This window comes from Helianthus annuus, chromosome 4 (assembly GCF_002127325.2).
Source record: "Helianthus annuus cultivar XRQ/B chromosome 4, HanXRQr2.0-SUNRISE, whole genome shotgun sequence".
Classification (NCBI taxonomy): Eukaryota; Viridiplantae; Streptophyta; class Magnoliopsida; order Asterales; family Asteraceae; genus Helianthus; species Helianthus annuus.
In genome coordinates this window covers 165,550,925-165,570,609 of record NC_035436.2, presented here as the reverse complement: position 1 = coordinate 165,570,609, position 19,685 = coordinate 165,550,925, and the positions used below count along the sequence as shown (strand labels likewise).

The window sequence follows — 19,685 nt, the reverse complement described above, 5'->3', positions numbered from 1 at the left end:
CACCACAAGGATCTCAAGCACTATTGATTAAGTCATTCACGAGCATAACTCAAGGGGGAGCTTATGTTAAGGGGGAGTTTGTCAATACACTTCCTACATGAAACGGGGAGTTTGTTGATACACTCTCTGCTTTCAAGACGTGAAGACTTTGAAGATCCTCCGACATAGAGGACATGAAAGGCGAATCTCGCGAGTAGCGTCCAAGGGGGAGTTTGTTGATACATGATGTGTGGACGCGACTCGACGTGACACAACTCGTCTTAACAACGACTTTCCTTCATCGTGTGTTAGAACATCACAAGCAGACCAAGGCATCAAAGGATTATGGATCTTAGTCCTTGGACTGGAAAGCTAAACAGATCGGCGAAACAAGAAATGACTTGGGCTTAACCATCTCGGCGAAACACAATTGGGCCTAAGCCCATGAACGACGAAACATGATGGATGTCGGCGAAACAGAAGTCTTTCGTCGACCTTGATTGCATTTCGTCGATAGTATGTGTGTTTCGCCGTAGTTCTGATTCGCCAATTTCGTTTCGTAGTGTCTGGTGCTATAAATAGTCTGAAGTCAGACAGAACTCATTAGGAGAGCACACAGAGAGCACTAAACACACACACAAGAGTTTGAGAGAGTTTGCAAAATACAATTGTAAACATTGCTTTGTAACTGACCTTTCATACGTATTAATACAGAGGTGTTAATCGGTGAATATTGTGTGTTGTTTATTTGCGTGTTCTATCTCGGTTGGATTCCGCACAACCGGGGTGGTTTGTATACAAGGATTAGGCGACTAGATCCTCCTAGCCGGACCTACATACAAACATGAAAACTTTTTGTAAACTCTGATTTAGTATGAAATTCATGTAAATTAATATTAAATCTCGTCCTTTTAATAAGGGTCTTACATTATTTAACAAATTGGGGACACAGTAACCTAAATGTTAAGTAGAGGGTGGTGGAAGCTAAAGTGAAAGTTGAGAGTGTCAACGGGCAAAATTGATTAGTTAGGGGTGATAAAATTCATTTCCCCTTAAACTTATGACGTGATCAACTTATAACCCAACAATTTTTATCAATATGACCCAATGGTTTATTAATATAACCCAACAATTTTTGAAACTATAAGTAAAGCAAGAGGGTTAATTGTATAACAAAATAATGACAAATAAATTTATTGGTTATATCTAAGTATTTTTTTTCAATGTTTAATTACATGATGTAAATTTAATTTAGTAGATTCTATAAAAATTGATGATTAAGCACTTTATATCGTGGTTGGGTACTAATTAGTATGAGCAAGGGTTGAAAACTTGTGGCATAATTATTAGGGACACCTAACTACTTGTCTTATGCTCTGCAAACAAACGGCTTCGTTATTTAGTCTGTGTAATACACGGGACTATCATCTAGCCATATGATATAGAATAACAGAGTGTAGAATATATCAAAAACTGAAAAAAGAATCGTAGCAATATACCACATTGGTTTAAGCTATTGACATCCCAAGTACTCAAGTAAGATGATATTATAAACTAGAAGTACTACCTAAGTCATAAGAAAAAGTACCACCTGCATGTGTAGTGAAAGGTGAGCACCATATCTAACCCGAGTAGTGGAAAACGGGCTTGATTGAGTAAATTGCTACTTTGGGTCAATCACAATGGCCTATTTTATGCCGGTTTTTGTATTCATGCAGTAATCTTTGTTTTGAATTTGATGTTACTTATTGGAACATATCTTATGTGACCATTTGAGTTGAGCAATATATCTTCAATAGTTGTATCTTTTATATAAAGACATCTGTTTTATGCATAGCGACCTCTGGCTTACCTTGGCTTTTAAAAGGCTCCTCATACGTCACTCGCGCATGAGACGTTCATTCTAAAACCAACATGTTTACTACTACGCCACCCCTTTGAAGGTTATACGTTATCAGATTGTAAACGGTCTATGAACTAAGAAGCATGATAATAGAATATCATTTCGATAATGGAGTATGTACACAGGTTCTTTTTCACATATTTTAATTACAATCATACATATGAACATGATTACATATTCAACATTTCAAGCTGTGAGGTAACATAGATTGTGACCAACACAAAGATCATGAATACTTTTTTCAACCTTATGCTGTTGGATAAGATGAATCCATAGCAATCCCACACAGGCCTTCTTTAGCACTAACATCTCTTTCCATCATTATGTATCCGTTATCTCCCCAACTCGCACCCCATGAGTTCTTCACCAACCAATACTTTGTACCATCATCGGCTATTCCATACCCGACTGCTGTTACACCATGATCCAAATCAGTCCCACAATCTCCAGTAAAAACCCCACTCGAGTAAAATTGAAAATCAGCTCCACTTGCATCTATAGAAACTGACACGGGTTGATTCGCCACTGCCTGTAACAATGCCTTTTCACTGTTAATGGGAACCTTTTCGTACCCACTAATTTTGGCAGCGCGAACGGATTCTTCCTTGGTATTACAGGTCCCATCGGCAGCTGTGTATGGGTATCCTACTTCCGTGTTGATGCCTTTGTTTTTTATGATGAATTCAAACCCGTCTTCCATATATCCGCCTTCGCATCCTTGGTCTTCGCTTGTTTTGTCACAATCTACTATCTCTTGCTCAGAGAGCGAAATCAATTTTCCGGTTGTGATTTGAGTGATCCCTTCGGTTGCAGCTATTGTTGAGAATGCCCAACAACTTCCTGTTTAGAAGAAAATAAGAAATGAAACTTCTCCTCTTGATTGTAATTTACAAGTTCCGCTAACTGTTAAGTAAAAACATGGATGCTTAAATAACTCACCGCATTGACCTTGATCTTTGACCGGGGTGACCGCGCCTTTTTTCCTCCAATCCATGCTGGACGGAACTACAGTCACATTTTCATACCTAAATGGTGTGGCCCGAGTTGATTCAAGATCAGACGGGACCTTGAAGCCGTTACGAGCAGCCTTGAACTCCTCATTTGTTTGGTCAGCAAACTGGTTAACACTCAGCTTGTATGGACGGTTTCCGGCATTGTTGAATGATTCTATATATTCAACATTGTTGCTGAATATCTTGAATCGCATTTCTTTCTCCACATCATCTCTATATACGCGCCCATACTGAGCCATCCATTGTTGGTGCCGTTGTAACATGGTCTCTTGGTTTAGTGTCCGCGATGTGACTTGACATGCACACATCGCAAAAACAAGCAGGACCGCTACGATAACCGATCTTGATGAACTCATAACTAGTTTTGGTTTGCACAAGAGGGCTATGATTAATGTAAGGTTTGATGCTCTCAAATCAAGAAAGTTGGTTTATAAATAGGGAAAAGGAGCTTTACTACGTAGTTGTTATGGCAAGGAAAGATGTAACAGAAGACTACGTCGAAACTGTCTTACCAGAAAGTTGAACCTTGATGTGTTTTTCCTTTTGGAATTCGCGTATTACAAAAAAAATAATTTAGAAATATCGCAATTTTATTCAACGGTAGCTTAATTAAGACACAAGACAAATTAAACACACATATATAAAACAAATCAGACGTCAGTTTTCTTTCTTGAGCTCTCCACCTCACCATGTCCCGTGGGGACGGCTTCGGTGTATGTAGATAATCTAATTATTGGGAGTCATGTAATATTATATAATATAGAATAATGGAGTATAGAACACATTGGTTTAAACTATTGACACACAAGTATTCAAGTAGGATGACATAAAGTACTGTTATGTGCTTATGTCCAAGGATTGATGCAAAACTATAATTGAGTTGGTGGTCTCACTGGAAGCAGCCTCTCTATTCTTACAGGGTAGCTAGGGTTATCTTTGCCATTGGTGAGATATATTAAGTATGATGATGATGATGATACTACCTAGGTCATATTTGAAAATACCACATTGTAGTCAAAGGTGAGCACCTATTTAGCCTAGGCGTATAGAACAAACAAAAGGCGGCTTCGTGATCAGGCGAGGTTAGGTGAGCGCCTTGTCCCTTGCATTGATATGGTCTGAACCAGCCTAAACATGTCAAAATATGACTGCACCATTAAAAGTTGAGCTAGACTAGTCTCCTGTACGTGGCAGAAACAGTTAGTTTGAATGAGTTGTTGCTACTCTAGTCTGCTCCTTAGAATCCTTATCTGATTGTTATATTGTCACTAAGAACTTTTATGTTTTATGAGGTGAGATAGGTTGAGATTTAAAGACATTACATGTTTACTACTGAGAACCAAATTAAGTTGAATTTTAAATCTTGAAATCTAAAATGTTTAAAGACATCACAAGTTTACTATTGATAACTTGAAATAAATTAAATTTTAACTCAATGCCACCAAGAATCCCAGAATCCACCATGCTTAAAGAGAGATGACAGTCATTCACGAGTTGCAAGTAAAGTTCATTTGAGCCTGTGAGTTTTCTCTGGACTCTTGGTGATAGGATGAGATACAGTGAGATCCGTTTTGTGTTCAAACAAAAAATAGGACTTTGGATATACATTTCTAAGAGCTATAAAACAAAAATAGCACGTAGTTGAATAACCATTTGTGTGTTCTCACAAAATGTAGGACTTGGGATATACATTTCAAGACTCGAAGATGGATACATATGGATGCAGGGAGATATCGAACCTAAAGAAGGGATATGTGTGCTATGATCGCTTCTTATCAACTACCTAAATACGCAGCCTTGAATATATCAGCATAATGTATACAAATTGGGAAACTCAGTTTGATTAAATGAATAACCTTCTAACACCCCAGATTTCACCTACCCTTTTCCCCTTCTACTTCACCGGCGAAATCAGTTCAGCTCTGGCGAACGGCCACCGACGACTGCCCCAATCATTGATAATGGAATCCACTGTCGAGTTGCACAACGAACATGTCCGTGGTACATATATCAAGCACATTTTATTACACCAGTGTTGATTTCAGTCCACTGTAAGTTAGGGATCACTACCGTCGTTTTGATTAAAAATCCCTTCATTGATAATGTGGTCGTTTGTTTGTGTTTATTCGATTGTAGCTGGAGTAATGGTCGAGAAGACCAGCAACCACCGCACAGTGGTTCTAGTCAGGGTGGTCCTGCGGTGCTTGAATAACATTTCTATTAACTTTGGAGTGGTGTTCCCTCAATCGCCCCAACAATCACGTCCATAGTCCCCATCACCACAGAATGCCATCATCCCAATGTCCGGTCCGACTTCACCACCACCACCATCACCAGAACAGAGCATCACCCATCTTCCCAAGACTAGTGTAATACTAGTCTTGGTTATTTTGATTAATGCTCCTATTATTTAGTGATATATAATTATGACATGGATACATATAATTATGGTTGGAATGTGTTTACATTTGCTTAACTTAAACTTTTGTTTTGTATAATTATGGTTAAGATAATGATGATTATCATTTGGATGTCTTAATATATATAAATCTAGTGTGAGGTTCATTGGGGAACACTAAAAAAGTGGGGAACAGTGGGAAACCGACTCAAACGAACTCCGATTGGACTCATTCCAGCGGCGTTGGAACTGGCTCGCTGAATCCTAACTAGGATCTCTTAACCCTAAACCCTAAATCATAACCCCTAAACCCTAAATATATAGGGTTTGGCTTTTAGGGTTTAGCTTTAGGGTTTAGCTTTAAGGTTTAGCTTTAGGGTTTAGGGTTTAGCTTTAGAGTTTAGCTTTAAGGTTTAGGGTTTAGCTTTAGATTTAGCCTTTAGGATTTAGCTTTTAGGGTTTATAGTTTAGATTTTACGATTTAGCTTAGGTTTTAGCCTTATTTTTTAGCTTTAGGGTTTAGAGTTTTGGAGTTAGGATTTCGGGTTTAGGGTTTAGGGTTAAGAGATCCTAGTTAGGGTTCGACGAGCCGGTTCCAACGCCGCTGGAATGAGTCCAATCGGAGTTCGTTTGAGTCGTTTCCCCGTTGTTCCCCACTTTTTTAGTGTTCCCCAATGAAGCTTCCTCTATAAATCTATTATGATTAACTGTATGATGATTATGTTTTGTGATGAACTATATGATGATGATGCTTTATGATGAACTTAATAATGATATATGATTAAGTGTACGATGATGCTTTATGATGATGATGATAATACGATTAAGTGTATGATGATGATTTATGATTAAACTGTATTATGATGATGATGTATGATGATCATGATGACACATATGGTCATAATCAAGATATTTCATTACCATCTGATCCATGAACATCCCGCTTGCAGTATGCACATATAATGTATGTATGTGTGGGTGCTCGGGAGGCAAAAGTGAAAGTGCACTAACGTTAAAAGACGGGGATGGTTAATCATGCATCATGTGGTGGCGTTGATAGCCAAAAGACAACGGGTACATGCACTAATCGGCATTTGTCTCAATTGTTGAGTGTTTTGTGCCTTATGTTCAAGGCTTGATGCAAAATTACTATCGAGTCGGGGCTCTCACTGGAAGCAGCCTCTCTATTCTGCGGGGTAGAGGTAAGGCTGTCTACATCTTACCCTCATCAGACCCTACTTTAGCTTTGCTATTGGTGGGATTTACTGAGTATGATGATCTGATCCATCAACATGATCATAATCATACATATATACATCATAATGTGCATAGTGTGATGTATGACGATGATGATCATATGTATGTCTTTCATTGGTCATCTGTATGATGATGATGATGATGATGATGATGATGATGATGATGAACATCATGGTCATGATCATACTCATACACATGATCCTCATAATCCTGATAATGTGCATAGTGTGCATATGTGATGTATGATGATGATCATCATATATATGACACTGGTCAACTGGATGATTCTTGGGCTATGGATTCTGGTTCTTCGTTTCACGCCATGCACAGCGGGGAGACGATGGTGAATCTGAAAAAAGGAGACTTTGGAAAGGTACGATTAGCTAACGGTCATGTTCTTAATGTTACGGGTATGGGAGATGTCAATCTGAAGACTCCATTGGGCACTACATGGAACTTATAGAACGTCAGGGTAATTCCAGGTTTAACGAAGAAACTTATTTCTGTTAGTCAACTGGATAAACAGGGACTAGATGTTAAGTTTGGTGGTGGGAAGTGGTAGGCGATTGATGGAAATCTTGTTGTTGTCTGTGGGAGGAGACGAGGATCGTTGTATCTAGTTGAGATACCTGCTGAGGGAAGTAGCCGTCCCTCTACAACATAAAGTCTGGTTCACTGAATCTAGTAAGCATAAGAGGGTTCAATTTACAAACTTGAATCCTGGTGCTTTGGGGATGTCAGTTGAATGTGGTCGGGGGTCTAAGTTTAAGCCAGTCAGGGGATTTGGTGATAGTGGGAGCATGGGTCGTGTTTCGGGTACAATCACAAAGAACCGTTGGGTTTTGAAGACGAAGATTCCGACTGAAGAAAAAAGCTCTTCTGGAAATGGTTTGCAAAATGTGGAGAGTGGTATTAATTCTCGGTGTATCTATGGAGCTGGTGGATCATGCAAGCCGGTTGAGATAGAGAATGGGTCTGATAAGACTGTTGGGTTGGAGCTTGTGGGAGCTTCAACTGGTCTCTCAGTTACTTGATGAGAGGTGTGGTTGCAACTAGGTGGCTTGGATGTGACTGAAGTCTTAGCTTGTTCTTGGAACTGGAGGCTGGGATGAATTGAACGTAAAGATTACTGAAGTTACTGGTGATGGGTTTCTTGGATGCACTTTGTGGACTATGCAAAGCCTCCGAGTGGGAGATTGTTGGGTTCGTAGGCTTTAGGGTAGCCGGCCCTAATTAGGTTAGCCTGCCCTAGTTAGGGTTAGCCGGCCCTAGTTATTAGGCCCACTTAGTTAACTTGTTGACCAAGTAGGAAACCCTAATCTTGTTCTATAAATACCTATGATGTAATTGTAGTCTGTATCATTCTGAAAATAGTTGTGAGCATCTAATAAAAGTGAAACCCTAGTTACAACCAGTGGACATAGGTCACCTTGACCGAACCACGTAAATTCTCGTGTTCTTTATTTTCTGCTAGTGTGTGTGTTTGTTCCGCTTCCGCTCGAGCCTACTCTGATCCGATACCCCTAATAGATACGCGTGGAAAAGGTGTGCTTTAAAGGTACGTGACTGTAGTCACGTTAAATTATACATAAATGTTTGGGTTTATTGTATAAAATGAAGTTGTAGAGTAATAGATGTGTTTGATGTGTCTTAAGTGGCGTAGTTCACTCGACCATCAAACGGGTCAAAATAAAGGTTTGGAATTGGGTTTGACTTGTTATTAAAGTGATGGTGTTCACTAGATAGTCAAACGGGTCGGATCAATGCCATAAAGGGTATTATGAAAGTAGCGACTTGAAGGTCTCGTAAGTTGTTAAGTGTTGGATTGCACTACGCTTACGAAACTAGCTATGATACTTTAAGTTGTGAATCCGGGGTATTGGGTCAAATAATAAGAAGTACGTTACAAAGGTCGTTTAAAATGGAATGTTGAATTCCGAGGAAATGAGCTTTTAGTTCCAAGGAAACATAAAGCCATGAATGACGCAAATACACCAAGATGTACAAGCCCGGGGACTTGGGTAATTGCATCTAAAAGGTTTTAGAATGAGAAATTGGAATTATGCAAATATAGTTAACGAGTCGAATAATTTAAAACAAGGATTTTGTAAACCATTTATTTGTAATTCGGTTTTTATAATATGAAATTGACATGGGTAGGTCTGTAATTTTATTACGGACTCATAGGAAAAAGAATCGGTTAAAACGGACTAGCGAGTAAAAAGTTATGACCTTTTGAAGTTGGAAAATGTAAATTTCCGGAGCTGGGCAGAAGTGCAGGTTTTAAACCTGCACCTGCTAGAAAAGGGGTTCTTCCGCGCCACTCGGAAGATCTCATTCGAACCTCCGCGACACGCGGAAGCCGCCGCGACACACGCGGCCGACGAGAATTCTCCCCCGACACGCGGCAGAACAGAAATTGGAAAATAATTATTTTTTATTATTTTGACACAGGAACTTGTTTATGCATTTCGTTTAAATATCAAAACTAACATTTTAACAGGTTTTGACCCTAGGTAATGATGTGGACATTCCGGATGGTGATCAAGCATGCTTTCAAGAACCGAACATTAATTTTTGAAGCTTCCGCGTTAAACTTAACTCTGTCTAGACTATAATGATATTGTAAATGATTTGTTAACTATGTTTTGGAATGTTTAAACTAGTCGGTGGTTGACTAGTAGGTATTACCTTAAAACTTGTTTGGTATGTTTCATGAATATGTATGGTCTACAATGTTGATACATGATGTGTGGACGCGACTCGACGTGACACAACTCGTCTTAACGACTTTCCTCCGTCGTGTGTAAGAAGATCACAAGCAGACCAAGGCATCAAAGGATTATGGATCTTAGTCCTTGGACTGGAAAGCTAAACAGATCGGCAAAACAAGAAATGACTTGGGCTTAACCATCTCGGCGAAACACAATTGGGCCTAAGCCCATGAACGACGAAACATGATGGATGTTGGCGAAACAGAAGTGTTTCGTCGACCTTGATTGCATTTCTTCAATAGTATGTGTGTTTCGCCGTAGTTCTGATTCGCCAATTTCATTTCGTAGTGTCTGGTGCTATAAATAGTCTGAAGTCAGACAGAACTCATTAGGAGAGCACACAGAGAGCACTGAACACACACACGAGAGTTTGAGAGAGTTTGCAAAATACAATTGTAAACATTGCTTTGTAACTGACCTTTCATACGTATTAATACAGAGGTGTTAATCGATGAATATTGTGTGTTGTTTATTTGCGTGTTCTATCTCGGTTTGCTATCTCGGTTGGATTCCGCACAACCGGGGTGGTTTGTATACAAGGATTAGGCGACTAGATCCTCCTAGCCGGACCTACAAGTGCTATCAGAGCCTTGGCTCTACTCCTTGTTAAAACCAAGGTGTTCTTGGTTTGTTTTTCGGGTTTTGAAAAGTTACATTTTCTGGAAAGACATCTTAAATCGGAGTAAATCTTGGTGTTTTGCTTTATGTTTTGTTAAAAACCTTGTTATTTCTCATGCTCACATGTTAGTTTTTGGTTTTTATTAAACATTTTAGCAAAATCGAGTGTTTCGGAAAGTTTGGTTTCACCGGAAAACTCATAGTTTTACCGGAAAGTTCATAGTGTTCTTCACAATCTTTAAGTGTTCTTCATAAAAATCTTCTTTTTGATCCTTGAAAGTTACTTGTGAAACTTGTTTGTGTGCTGGAAACTGGTATTTGATTAAAATATTAGAATCCATACTTGTTTTGTTGCGATAGATGTTGGTATGTTCCGTTAATCAGCTTTTATTGTTCGTGCATCCACTTAGTAACTTGGCAAGAGCTTCTATCAAAGATTTTGGCTCATAAACTATGTCCACTTTCAGATCATGCATTGATTCAACATGCGTATGCGTATGTAGGGTATAAAAATAAAGTAAAAAAAAATATAAAACATGTTGTTAAGATTGTGAGAAACCTATATACCACATAGACTATTCCTTGGGCAGCCAAGCATTTGATATCTACATGAATTTGACCATTTGTTGGCATGAAATATATTCACACGCCTGCAAAAATCAATATACACAGAATTTAGTTTATCCAACATTGAAACTCAAAATTGTATCCATCACTCACATTGTTTTTAAGACGATTATCGAGATGCCCGTAATTTCTATTTAGAGCATATGTGATGGCGGTAACAAAGCAAGAGGCCAAAAAGCCACTAGTTTCTTGATTTCGTTCCATCCTAAAATTTCAAAGAAAAAAACAGGTTGATTTTGTATTTCCTTAAATCGGTAAAACAAATTACCAAGTATTACTGAACAACAATTCATGATAACTAGTGGAATAACAACATAATAGTTCACCTTACCCATAATTCACATCCCAAAGTAAGTCGATCATTGGTGGATATTACTGGAAGAACTAGACTTTCTATTGGAATCTGTGAAACACGTGAAAATAAAAATATTGTAGCATCCAAAGATTGAAAGAATATCCATGCACCTGAAAAGAAAAAGTTACCAAATGCTGGAAAAAGTAGTTTAAGTTAGATAATTTCATTCAAATTCTTTCACAACATGTTGCGTAATCTACTTGGCTCCATATGTTTAGTATTCGTATTACTTTTCTCACAAAATTAAAGAAGGATTATTTAGTTAATAAGATAATTTAACCAAAAAAGCACGGTTATGCATACCTGCCTGTTAGGATCTGAGTTTGGTTTTGATTGTGTTTTACGTTTGAAATAAGATGAAGATGAATGAGTTGTGCAGCGGAATTAAAATGGAACAAACTTTTCACAATCAAACAGGAGAAATGCTTTTAACATACAAGTTTAACATAGAATCAAATGATTGAATTTATTTTCAACAACGATTACAATATGCAAGTATGCAACAAACTCCCCCTCAGCCTGAGCTCACAGAATTTGTTCGTGCAAGAAGATGATGGTGAAGAGCTAATAGAACAGTACAGAGCACTGTTCTATTTATAGGCACGAACAAACCACTGAAGCATCTAAGCTGACGTCACCATGAAAGTGACATCTAACCTCCTAACGAACTCTAACCTCTGATCTATACAACCTCTGCTATGCTAACTACTGATATTACATTACATTACATAAAGTAAACAAAACTATTGCTGCATCCTTCCACTGCTGTGAACCCAGCAGTACTTGTCATGATCAGCAGTGCTTGACTCAAGGCAGTAGATTGGGCAGCAGGGCTTTAGTTCTTCATCAGTCTTTGACTTGATCAGTAGTTGTAGGTCAGCAGTTTGTATGATCAGTAGATAGGAGGTCAGCAGATGTTGAATCCACTTTCAAGGGGAGAGACTTGTATACATAACATCTGCTTATTCTGGATCCACTACCTAATCCAGTTTTGGCTTTAATTATCTGTTCCTCTGGTAGGGTTCAATCCCAACAATCTCCCCCTGGAACAGATAATGCCAAAACTCTTCATTATTGTAGATCTTTATTGCCTCATCAGCAGTTCCTTTATTTGCCCTTTGAGTTGAAGTTCAAAGGCTAAGGCATCTATGTCATCATCATCCCTGCTAAGTGGAAGACCAAGGAGATCCTGCAAATCTTCAAGACTCAGGCCAAGAGCTTGTTCCCTTGATATATTCTTCACTTCTCCACTAGACTTGAGCAATGTCAGTACGTGGGTCTGTTTGTCAGTTTTCCACTTTAGTACTTTTGAGTCTGATGGGTTTCTTGGGTGATTTTTATTTGAAGAGGTGTTTGGTGATGCAGGCCTATTCATGACTGTCTGAGCAGTGTTTGCAGATTGTTCCAATCCAAGATCTTCTTCAATCATTACTTTAATACCCTCTTTTACAAGGTCATCACCAGCCATTAGATCTTGGATTGTTTCAGCACCCAACTATTTTTGTGGCCTTCTTTTAAAGATGGCTGCACCAGCTGGAGTAGTGGATCTCCTGATTTGCAGCTTAGATGGTCTTTTTGAAACCTCTGCTTCAGGATAGTCAGGCTTTTGTGGAACTGTTGGATCTTTCTTCCTAAGTTCCTCCAGCTTTTTGTAGGTGGCCCTGACCCTATCTTCTCCCCACTTTGACACAGAATTCTTTGACCCATAATCAGCTGCTATCAGCTCCTCTTTCATTCTCTTCAACTCTAAAGCTTTGTCAGATACAATCTTTTTGAATTTTTCTGGAGGAGTGTGTTTGACCTTATTTTTAATCATTTCTTGGATCCTGGCTGCTTCATTTTCCAGCTCAGAAATGGTCCAGTCTTTGTACATGTATTTCTCTCCTTTGTATTTCTTGTAGGCCATGATGTTATCAATGTAGTCTTTTCTCAAGGACTCATCTGCCCTTTCTGAGATTTGCTGACATACATTTTTAGCAAATTGCTCCAAAGATCTGACCTGTGTGAGTAGAAACTGATAATTTTGCTGAAATTCTCTATCAGATTTCCCTTGTTTATTCTTATTTGAGATATCCTCTGCTTGCTTAGCTTTGATTTTCAAATATTCTTCAATATTGTTTGGCCTGGGATATGCTTCAACTGATGGCAAACTCCTTTTAGCAGGGTCATCCTCATAATAGAAAGATTTGATTTCTTCCCTAACTGCTATGAGTTCCAAAGGAAATAAAACACCTGCAGGAGGTAATGGCTTTTGAATTTGAGCTGAAGAGAGAGGAATGAGATTTGGAATTGTGACAAGTGCTTGAGATTTTGAAGATGTTGGTGGTGGTGAAGGTGGTGATGGTAAGGCAGTGGTTGTAGTGTGTATTGAAGTGGTGTGTGTTGAAATAATAGCAGATGTTGAAACAACTGAAGTACCAGCAGATGTTGATACAACAGGAGTTACAACAACTGTTTGGGTGGAGGTTTGATGTTTGGGGCTTTTGGACGGTGGTTTTGAAGTATGCTTTGTGAGTCTGGATGGTGTGGACTTGGGTTCCCTTACTTTTCTAGTAGGATTTCTTTTTGGCATTGGATTTTGAACATCCTTTAGCCCAGAACAACCCTGCGCATTCAGCTCTATGTAAGCTCTTTTCTCCTCATTCCACCTTGATATATCCTTTGCCGCTCTATCCCTTTTTACACTTATTACTCCTTCATCAAGTGCATTTTGGGTAACATCAACCTTCTTGCTACCATCTGGCAAGGGAATTTTTCTGAGCATAGCATCCTTTTCTGGCTCAACATATAGACCATCATCAATCCCCTTCTTCCTCCACTCCTGAATTTTCTCCCCCTTTTTGGCATTATCTGGGGGAAGTTGATCAATAAAGAGAACTATTAGAGGAGCAGTGCCAGTGGTTGTCAACAGATGGGCCTTTATAGCCTTGATGTCAGCTTGTGTGTTCCTGAAGCTAGACTCCATTGTGTTTCTCAGCTCTTGGACATGTTTTTCATGTTGCTGATCAGCCAGTTGTTGTTGTTGTTGGAGAAAAGGTTGAAAGAAGTTCTAGAGCTCATTTGCAACAGATGCTTGTGGAGCAGATGTTTGAGGTGGAACAACTGTTGTATCAGCAGGGGATTGTACCTTTTGTACTGTTAACAACTGTTGTAGCAGTTCTTTGATTTCTGCAACCGAAATATCCAGTTTTTCAGCACGTTTCGTCAATTCTTGGTACTTTAAACCATCACCCAATTTAATAGGATCATCTGATTTCCCACTAGCGGTGGTTTTATCAGAGTTTGAGGTAGGTGTTGGACCGTCGTGTGACCCTAAATAGTCAGTATGAGTAGTTGTTCATCAAGTACAAAGGCGGAATCAATGTAAAAGATGTCAACACAGCTTGTTCCTTCCTAATTATCTCTTTATTGATCAATCCTGAGCTTTTACACATTCAAATGACAAACGGACAGCACCTCGACTCAGAACATATGACGTGATTCCGCTTCAAATGACACCAGCACACACATATATATATAGTGTGACATCTCGTAATTCGAACCTATTTTTGTGTAACGTTACGTGCTTATGTGAATTATATTAATTGACTGAATCCATGATTATGTTATATGGTATGTGTATTAATTGAATCAATCGCACAAGACTCACCGATCGCACAATGCACGTTCGACCGCACAAGCCCAATTGGGCTACACTCTTATAACCGAAACCGAATGGGCAGCCTAGGTTGGGTTCGGCCTATCCCCCTTTGACCAATTAACAATTAGAGTGTTTGTAACCATCACACATTGTTACCAATACACTTCACACACACAAGTTTACAAACCCTAGTGCTCTCTTTCCCTCTCTTGAAGCCGACGGCGAACATCCCCTTTCGGATCGAAAATCGTTGTTGATCGGATCATTCCCTTCACACTCTTTTAATCGGTTAGTGTTTGGATTCTTCGGTTACCTGTTTGATGATGTTTTGATGTGTGTTTACAATTTTGTATGTTGATCTAGAATTACTGTAAACATGATTGATTGTGTTGATTGTTCATGTTATAATCGGCTCATATATATATATATATATATATATATATATATATATATATATATATACATCTATACTACTTTATAAAGCATATAGGAAGGATAGAAATGGTCATTTGCCACTTTACAAGTCTTTGAAGCCCATTGTACAAACCTGTTAAGCACAAAGTGTTGAAAACTTGTTTTCAACACCTGATGATACCCACGCGGATCTTACCGGATCAACTTGACCCGTTTTTAGTCTGATGGATCCAATATATTCTTTCTATCACTCTCTAAACCACAATTATTTCATCTGCCGCTCCACCTTTCTCTACAAACCCTAGATCCTCCACCGCACCTCCACCTTTCATCCATGGAACCCGTTGTTGCCATCACCGTCTTCTCCCCTTTCATCCATGGAACCGGTACCGTTTTTTACCCTATCTTGTACGTTTTTTTTTAAATCTTTGTCAGATCTGTGATAATACTTTTAAATCTGTGATAATACTTTTAGATCTGTGTTGGTTTTGTGATTTTTTTAATGTTCTGTGAATGGATCAACATAGAGAGTATATATTTTTGTATTGATTAGGGTTTTTGTTTTCTGGAAATTTGAATATAGTTGAAGACGAAGACCGATGAACAGGTGAAAGAGAGAACACTGCGGCTTGGTTCAAGAACCTTCAAATTCAGCCTTAGTGGTACCGTTTTTTACCCTATCTATAGTTTTGTTTGTTAAATTTTATATCATTTAAGTTTTTTATAAACATCAAGGCTGTTAAAGTGAAGAACAGTATATGAGGTTTAAATCACCAGTCTTGCAAAAATGCTAGAAAAGAAAAGAAAAAAACAACATAAATCTACACATTATAAGAAATCTACATATTAGTGAAGTTGGTGCTGTTATTTGGTTTCATTTAAATTCATGTTAAGGTAAGTTAATTGGCATATTACTGTTACCCAACTTGACCCTGCGACACATCTGTTTTCCTATCTTTATTTGTATTAACCTAATTTTTTGGCTTAGTGATTTGGTGGCTACAGCCAAAACTAAGGGATATGCCCAGTGAGGTTCTAGAAGAGGAGGGTTGGGCTCTTGTGTATGACAAATCTGGATAAACTGAGCGGGCCTAAACTACTGAATATGTCGGAACCATCGCAGCTTATGACTGAAGACACACGGGCTGCTCTTTATGTTGCACTCCCGGTTCTTAGTCGAGGAAAGAAATGGGTCCTGCTGTACAGGTATTGCATTTGATTTTGATTGTGTTGTATGGAAGAATTTGTAGTGTTATGTTATTTTTATTTTGTATTTGGTTTTCATATGCAGTACATGGAGGCATGGTATATCTTTGTCAACTTTGTATAGAAGAAGTAATCTTTCCCCCGGGCTAAGTCTGTTGGTAAGTCCGAATTCAACCTGTTTATATCTTTGGGTCAAACTGGTCACAAGGCGTCCAAAGTGTATATTTTAGACATAAAACCTTCTAAATTATCTTTAAACTGAAACTTGATTAACAAATTTCAGGTTGTCGGAGATCATAAAGAGGCGGTGTTTGGTGGTTTAGTTGAGGCACCCTTGAAACCGTTAACTAAGAAAACATATTAGGTATGCTTATTTGAGACCTCCAACCAAGAAAAGATATGAAATATATATTGATTAACTTCTTTTTATTTTTTAATCATTCTTTCACTGGTTGGTGAATACTATACAGGGATCAAATGATACATTTGTTTTCACAAATACCCCTGGTTGTCCTGTTATATTTCGTCCAACAGGTACTGCAATTTTTCTCAATACAGACTTTCCTTGAGATTAGTAGTGGCAAAATGGGCGGGTTGAGAAACATGTGAAAACAAATTTGGGTCAAAACAAATTTGGTAATGAATAGTTGTATTTTTCGTTTACGTGTTGTTTTGATCTGACTGATTGATTCGAGTTCCTTAATTCATTTTGAATGTGTTTGATTTTGTTATGTTTTTTGTGTTCCCTCTAAAGATACACACGCACAGATTCGCATGCTTCCTTGCTGACATGAAGAGAAAGAAAAAACGGCCCACAGCGGCTCAGGTGGTAGTACAACTTCAAAAGGCTTGAAATTTCAAGTAAGTTTATCACTTGAAACTCATTTTGTTCAGTTTATATTTTTCAGTACCTGAAATAAATCAACTAAAATGGAAACCATAACGGGTTTTTAAAATTAAGATGAATAAGAAATACTTTTAATTCTTCAAGTGATATACGGGAGGACTATGAAATATGGAGAGTCAAATTGCCTAGAAACCACAATGAAATACTTAAGTTTTCAAAGTCTCCTGATCTTTACTTCACCATGGGGAAACAGGAAATCACAAGGAATTCCATAATGGAATCCTTCTTAAAGATGACACACTGGTACATAGTTCATTCTCACAAGTTGTTTTGTGTTCAACGGTTTTTTTTTTCTAATTTTAAACAGTATTGAATCAATGATAACAACTTTGCCATCTCTAGACAAGATCGGCCATAAGGCTGGTGGGTATGGAGAGCCTCATCCCCAATGGGATGGGCCCCCACGTCACCGCAACGTAGGAGGGGCTTGAAGGGGATGGACCTAGGGGGTGGGGGGTGAGCCCCTTTATGTATATATATATATGTATGTATGTATAGGTATATGTGAGAGAAGGGAGGCACGGCGAGACTGGCGAGTGGGAGCCGTTTGGATGGGCCGGACCGAGGGGGGCAGTGTGGAGGACCGGCGCCGGGCCTAAGCCGGCCCCCATAACGTCTGGTCTAATTCAGTGCCTACACAGAATAAATATCTGTGCTCTTACTTTTTTTTTTACCATAACTACTTTTCTCTAATTTATAATATTTCACAATTTATATTAACTCAGCAAAATGGGCGGGTCAGGTTGTGTCCCAATCCAAAATGGGTTCGGGTCAAAACTGATTCGAGTGAAAAAGAGCTGAGGTTGGAACATGTCGCTTTAAAAAATATCATTTTTCTTTGGGTCAGAATGATAGGGGTGTTAATTGTTCGGTTACAAACCAAATTAACCGAAAATCAAACATCGATTGGATTTGACTATGGACTACTTTAAAACTTTGACTACTGCTGACTCCAAGCCAGATCTTGATTAAGATCTGTCTAGAACAAATATGAATGTGGTTGACTTCAAATTTAAATTCACTTTCAACATCATTCATCTGTTAACTGACTTTGCCAATACTCTTTTGGTGAGACTTTGTCAGCAGTATACATCAGTATAACGTTCCAGCTCTTTTTGGCCTCATCAGCCATCATATTATACCATATTCACAATTCATCATGGCATCTACCCTCATCCACCTTATACCACCAAGTAACCCGAAAACCCATTGTCCCAGCAAATTTGACTAATCACTCGTGACTGACTCAAATAGAAACTATAAAGGCTTAGACTCATTATGAAAAGACAAAGGGTTTCTAGGTCATGGAATGAACATTAAATTAAAAAAAATGTATTGAGGAGTTATGCATCAAAATAAAATCTAATTTGTTTTGTTGTGTATAACAGTGGTTTTCAATCGGTGATAATGGAGAAAGAAATGATTTCCGGTGGCCGATGATGGCTTTACGCGCAACTTTCAGGTATGTTTATAACCTTTCTTCATCTTATGGTTCAACCACATTGATCCCGAAGCTATTATAAGCTGAATTTGAGAAGAGTTAAACTTAAAAACCATCATGCAGAGGTTAATTAGGCACCTTTGTGAGCATCATGTTGGCTGGAGACAGTTAATTTCAACAGCTGCAGGTAAAAAAAGTCTAAATGTTTCAAAAGTCAACAAATAAAGTGCATAAATTCATTATTGTTAGATTTGAGCCAGGAAGATACGACAGTTAAAAAAGAGCCTGCTGAGTGAAGTGTTAAGGGAAGAGCTTATTGGAAAAGAGTTAAAAAGGTATGGTTGGCTGTTTGACCAAACACGTCGACTTTGACCAAATCCGGGAAAATCTTGAAGACCCAGCAAGTCTATTTTGCTTTTAGCAATTATATGTTGCACACCCAGCAAGTGTATTTTGCTTTTAGCAGTTATATGTTGCATTTTGATATACATAAAGATTGTATTGATGTGTTGCTCATTTGGGTTGACTATAAGCACAAAAGAGTTTGGACGGTTTGTGGTTTAAGAATCTTAGGGTGGAAGGGGTACTCCCCATATCCTTTTTTGAGGATTCTTAGTACCGGTATTTTTGGTACCGATTGGTACCAAGCTCATCCCTACGAGAAATTCTAACATGTGTGTAGGACAACATTTTACTTTAATAGTTGCGCGGCATATACATAAGACCCCGAAGGCCAAAACAATCATTAATAGTGCATAGATTTTGACCATTGTCATTTTGATACTAGATAACAAAATAAATTTGTATAAAAATTATTTATCTCAAAGTAAAACGAATTTGCCTAAACTCACGTGACATAAAAATACTCTTTTTTTAACTATTGGACTAAAATAGATATTTTGAACAAAACACAGTGACTAAAATAGTATTTAACTCTATTTAAAATGAGTCTATTTAAAATGGGTCGATTTTAAATTCTAAATGATTATGTTTATGATAAATATTTTCTCCTTCGTGTGTTAATTTATTGTACTGGGGTAATAATTACCAAGAGTAGTTGACAACTTTTGTGTTAAATTATCATTCTTTTATAAAATACAATACGGATAAGAAATCTAACAGAAGTACCATACAATACGTCACGTGAGGATTG

General features: G+C 38.2%; 1 protein-coding gene, 1 long non-coding RNA gene and 1 pseudogene across 8 annotated transcripts; 1 reads left to right on the top strand and 2 right to left on the bottom strand.

The window, feature by feature from the left end:
* Nucleotides 1-1,952: 1,952 nt before the first annotated feature.
* Nucleotides 1,953-3,255, bottom strand: LOC110935019 (senescence-specific cysteine protease SAG39-like). Its single transcript, XM_022177647.2, has 2 exons — nt 2,822-3,255; nt 1,953-2,722 (listed from the first exon to the last, which is right to left on the bottom strand). Exons 1-2 carry the CDS (start codon nt 3,249-3,251, stop codon nt 2,130-2,132), a joined length of 1,023 nt encoding a protein of 340 aa, XP_022033339.1. The 5' UTR covers nt 3,252-3,255; the 3' UTR covers nt 1,953-2,129.
* Nucleotides 3,256-10,547: 7,292 nt separating this feature from the next.
* Nucleotides 10,548-19,685, bottom strand: part of LOC110933846 — a 57,368-nt pseudogene continuing 48,230 nt past the window's right edge.
* LOC110937173 lies at nt 15,235-19,184 on the top strand. Of its 7 annotated transcripts, none has more exons than XR_002590620.2 (10): nt 15,235-15,364; nt 15,562-15,640; nt 15,984-16,184; nt 16,270-16,342; nt 16,468-16,548; nt 16,655-16,718; nt 16,939-17,045; nt 18,480-18,553; nt 18,656-18,719; nt 18,793-19,184. It is a non-coding gene; the product is annotated as an uncharacterized LOC110937173 (long non-coding RNA). The 7 variants fall into 7 exon arrangements; XR_002590622.2 differs by having other exon boundaries at nt 15,967-16,184; nt 16,953-17,045; XR_002590617.2 differs by having other exon boundaries at nt 15,967-16,184.